The following is a 5,261-nucleotide window of genomic DNA, read 5'->3' on the forward strand; positions in this document are numbered from 1 at the left end:
GTAGCAATTTGAAATAAAAACAAGTAAGAAAGTCTAAGTTCGGGCGGAGCCGAACATTAAATACCCGGCGCAAGTATTAAATATATGTTTTCCACCTTTCCGAAAGCTACCGCTACATGATAAGCCGGGATGTATACATTTTAAGTAAATTAGCGTCCTTAAATTTCGAAATATTGAAATTTCAAGCATTTTTGAAATTTACCGTTATATGAAAAGCGGCCTCAATTTTAGTCCGATTTCAACAATTTTCAACGGTTTGCTTTTATGTGGCAAGCACAATAACCATACCGAGCTTGGTACAAATTGCTAGAACGGCTAGCGAGATACATATCACAAGTGGGCGGTGCTACGCCCATTTTCCAAAATTTTGTTATAAACGTATTTCTTGGTAAAGAATTGTTGCAACCATCAATTTTGAATAAATTAGCTTCAATATTTACTGATTTATCGAAGATTTTGTATTTCTCGAAATTACCGTTATATGGGATGTGGGCGTGGTTATTGTCCGATTTTAGAAATTTTCGGCCATTTGGTATGTTGTACCAGGACCAACAACTGTGCCAAGTTTGGAAGAAATCGGTGTAGCGGTTACCAAGATATACACATGTAACCATAAGTGGGCGTGGCTACGCCCATTTGCCAAAATTTTGTAATATTCTTATTTTTCGTCTAAAACTTATTATAAATATCAATTTTGAGTGAATAATCTCCAGTAGTTACTAAAATATCGCAGTTTTCGTTTTTCTGAAAATTACCGTTATATGGGAAGTAGGCGTGGTTATTGAGCGATTTTAAAAATTTTCGGCCATTAGGTATGTTTTGCGAAGGCCAACAACTGTGCCAAGTTTGGAAGAAATTGGTGCAGCGGTTACCAAGATATACACATGTAACCATAAGTGGGCGTGGCTACGCCCATTTTCCAAAAATTTACAATATTCTTATTTTTCGCCTAAAAATTATTGTAAATATCAATTTTGAGTGAATTATCTTCAGTAGTTACTAAAATATCGCAGTTTTCGTATTTCTGGAAATTACCGTTATATGGGAAGTGGGCGTGGTTAAAGTCCGATTTCGCCCATTTTCAATACCAACCTACCTTGGATTAAGGGAAACCTACATACCAAATTTCGTTGAGATATCTCAATTTTTGCTCGAGTTATCGTGTACACGGACAGACGGACAGACGGACAGACGGACAGACGGACGGACAGACAGACATGGCTTAATCGATTTCTTTTTTCATCCTGATCATTTATGTATACATTTGTCTATATCTATCTCGATTCGTTTTGGCTGTTACAAACAACCGTTATGTGAACAAAATTAATATACCCTTGTGCACAAGTGCGCTCGGGTATAAAAAAGTAATTGAATTCCATAAGGATTAGCGATTAAGGTTTGTTTTTACTTTTGTTTAAAACTTATCCTGAGTTTATAAATATTAAAATTATACCAAGTCTTTTAACATTATAATTTTTGCAAACCCTTCAGGGCATTTATTAAGTTACAATACCTAACCAAGCTAAAGCCACAGATCAATGTTCTTCGTGGAACTGTTGTTGTTTTATATAAGAATACTAACGCAGGTTTGAGCAGGATTTCGAATTCGCAAATGAATGGGACTACGAATTCGAGTACAAATACAAATGCAGATGGCAATACGAATACGAATACATAAAAACACGAGTCCAAATAGGAATATGAATAACCATACCAATACGAATACGAATAGCCATACGAATGCGAATTCAAATACGAATGAGAATATGAATACGAATTCAAATAGCAACACGAATGCAAATTCGAATATGACCACAAATACGAATGCGTATATGAATGGGAATACGAATACAAATACGAACTCGCATTCGAATGTGATTTGGAATACGAATACAAATACAAATACGAATATGAATATGAGTACGAATACGAATGCAAATATGAATTCGAGTTAGAAGTCGAAAAGGAATACGAATGTGAATACGAATATAAATTCAAATACAATAGCAGTACCAATACGAATGCAAATGCGAATGCGAATATGAATACAAACACGAATGCATATATGAATAGGAATACGAATACAAAAACGCATACAAATATACGCAAAATATATGCAAATACGAATATAAATGTGAATACGAATGCAAAGAGGAATTCGTGTTAGTATATGAAAAGAAGTAGAAACGAATGTGAATGCGAATACGAATACGAATACAAATGTATGTATACATATATTTACGAATGCGAATACGAATACAAATACAATTACGAATACAAATGAGAACACGAATACGTACATAAAAGCAAATTCGAATGCAAACACGAATGCGAATTTGAATTCGAATACGAATACGAATAAAAATTCTTTATTTGTCCATTTTCAACTTCAGCGAATTCACATTCTGCTTTTTATTTAGAACAACTAAACATTTGCTAACCACATCACTACAGCACACATCACTCCTCATAAAATGTGGTATCTAAATTATTGAGATATCACTCGTATTTATTTACCTGCTAGCTTAAAAGCTTTATTACCACAGCTAAAACACAAACGGCGCAGCAGCTACATATGAATAGCAAATGCTTGCGAGTATGGTTAACTTATTTATTCTCCTTGCTGCTTTCAGCTATTCTTATTATGCTTGCAATGTCATATTCTCTATCTCTATTGTCTTTATGAATAAATACAACCAAAAAAAAACAAAAAACTTCCAACAACTTACTCACAGTGCCACAAACTTGATTTGCATTTTGTGGTCAACAGCGGCAATGCAGTTTTTATTCACGGTGTGTGTTCATTCGTTCGTTTGTGGTGTTGCATCAAAACCACTGCTCCTTTGAATGTAAAACGTACTCGCAGCTTGGCGGCGAGGCATTGTTGTGAATTGGCAAGTGTATGTAGTGCTGGTTGTATTGCAGTAATTGCTGCAGATATAAGAGCTAGTGTGCGTGTGTGTGTGTTTAAGATTGCTCGTCAGCAAGCCTGCTGCAAAAATGAAATTGGTTTCTATTTATTTATATATCTATGGATATATGAACATGGGCGTAGCCAGGTAGGGGCAGGGGGGTGCTCGAGCCTCCCCCTAACTTTCAAATTTTCCTTATATATATATAAAATAGTACCCTGAAATACCAGCTTAATAGGGTCGAGCCCCCCCCTAAATTTCATTCTGGCTACGCCGATGTATATGAATATCAATTATATAAATAGGCAATCATGTTTCCTTTACACCCCTTTTACGGCTAAACTGTACTTCTAAGGTATAAACAATTATATATCATTAGAAAGGTATTTTGATGCTGATGTGCAGGCAATTTTTAAAATTTCAAATTAGTTTAAAATAGAGCGAAAAAATCAATTCAAAAGTCACACCAATACCAATGCCATACATGTACATGGTTGGGGCGGAAATGCCTCCTAAATGTATGCTTTAATATTGATAGTGAATTAAAGAAACGTGCTAAGCAGCAATTTAGGAATAAGATGTATGTATGTATGTACATGAATAGATTAGACTCAAAAAAGGAAGAAGGTAAAGTTGAGTATGGAGAAGAAGAAAGGGATAAATACAGAAATTAAAATAAAAGTAAAGAAACCTAAACATAAAGACAAAGAGGAAGGAAAATTTAAATACCTAACCTAATAACAATGGTGGGGGTGAATATGTAAATGAAGAAAATAATGGACATATTTAGATCAGGATAAAGGAAAGGATAAAGATGAAGAAGAAGATGAAGACCAAGACGAGGAAGAAGATGAAGATGAATATGAAGATAAGGATAAAGATAACTTATCTTAACTTAACCCCTTAACTTAACTTAACTCACCTCAACTCATCTCACCTCCGCTTAAAAACTTATTCCACCTGAGTTCGCTACACATTAATTCACCACACCTTAACTCCCCACACCTAAATCCACCACTACTTCACTCCCCACACCTAAATTCACCACACCTAAATCCACCACACTTTAATTCACCACACCTTAACTCACCACACCCCAACTTTCTCACCACATCTTAACTCACCACACATTAATCTACCACACCTTAATTCACCACACCCCAACTTTCTCACCACACCTTAACTCACCACACCTTAATTCACCACACCACAGCTCACCACAACTAAATTCACCACACCTGAATTCATAACACCGTAACTCCCACACCCAATTCCACCACACTGCAACTCACCACACCCAATTTCAACACATGACATGATATCACTAAAGAAACAATATAAAGAAAAAGAGGAACGAAAATTTAACTACCTAACCTAATAACAATGGTGGGGGTAAATACGTAAATGGAGAAAAGAATGAAGATATAGATCAGGATAAAGGAAAAGATAAATATGAAGACGAAGGTGAATATGAAGATGAAGATGAAGATGAAGATGAAGATGAACATGAACATGAACACGAACATGAACACGAACATGCACATGAACATGCATATGGACATGCACATGAACATGCACATGAACATGAACATGAACATGAACATGAACAGGAACATGAACATGAACACGAACATGAACACGAATATGAACACGAACATGAACACGAACATGAACACGAACATGCACATGAACACGAACATGAACACGAACATGAACACGAACATGAACACGAACATGAACATGGACATGAACATGAACATGCACATGAACATGCACATGAACATGCACATGAACATGAACATGAACATGCACAGGAACATGCACATGAACGTGAACATGAACATGAACACGAACATGAACAGGAACACGAACATGCACATGAACATACACATGAACATGCATATGAACATGCACATGAACATGCACATGAACATGCACATGAACATGCACATGAACATGAACATGAACATGAACAGAAACATGAACACGAACATGAACACGAACATGAACACGAACATGAACACGAACATGAACACGAACATGAACACGAACATGAACATGAACATGAACATGCACATGAACATCAACATGCACATGAACATGCACATGAACATGAACATGAACATGCACATGAACATGCACATGAACATGCACATGAACATGCACATGAACATGAACACGAACATGAACACGAACATGAACATGCACACGAACATGCACATGAACATGAACGTGCACATGAACATGAACATGAACACGAACATGAACACGAACATGAACATGAACATGAACATGAACATGCACATGCACATGAACATGCACATGAACATGCACATGAACATGCACATG

At 36.1% G+C, this 5,261-nt stretch overlaps 1 protein-coding gene across 1 annotated transcript; it reads left to right on the forward strand.

The window, feature by feature from the left end:
* Positions 1–1,786: 1,786 nt before the first annotated feature.
* Positions 1,787–5,254, forward strand: LOC118756094 (histidine-rich glycoprotein-like; the record flags this gene model as incomplete). Its single annotated transcript, XM_036490882.1, has 2 exons — positions 1,787–2,134; positions 4,523–5,254. Coding segments are annotated over 2 exons (1,080 nt in total), but the record flags the coding sequence as incomplete, so codon positions are not given.
* Positions 5,255–5,261: the final 7 nt, after the last annotated feature.

Source organism: Rhagoletis pomonella, unplaced genomic scaffold (genome assembly GCF_013731165.1).
Source record: "Rhagoletis pomonella isolate Grant_MI unplaced genomic scaffold, Rhpom_1.0 Rhpom_scaffold_08757, whole genome shotgun sequence".
In the NCBI taxonomy this organism is placed as follows: Eukaryota; Metazoa; Arthropoda; class Insecta; order Diptera; family Tephritidae; genus Rhagoletis; species Rhagoletis pomonella.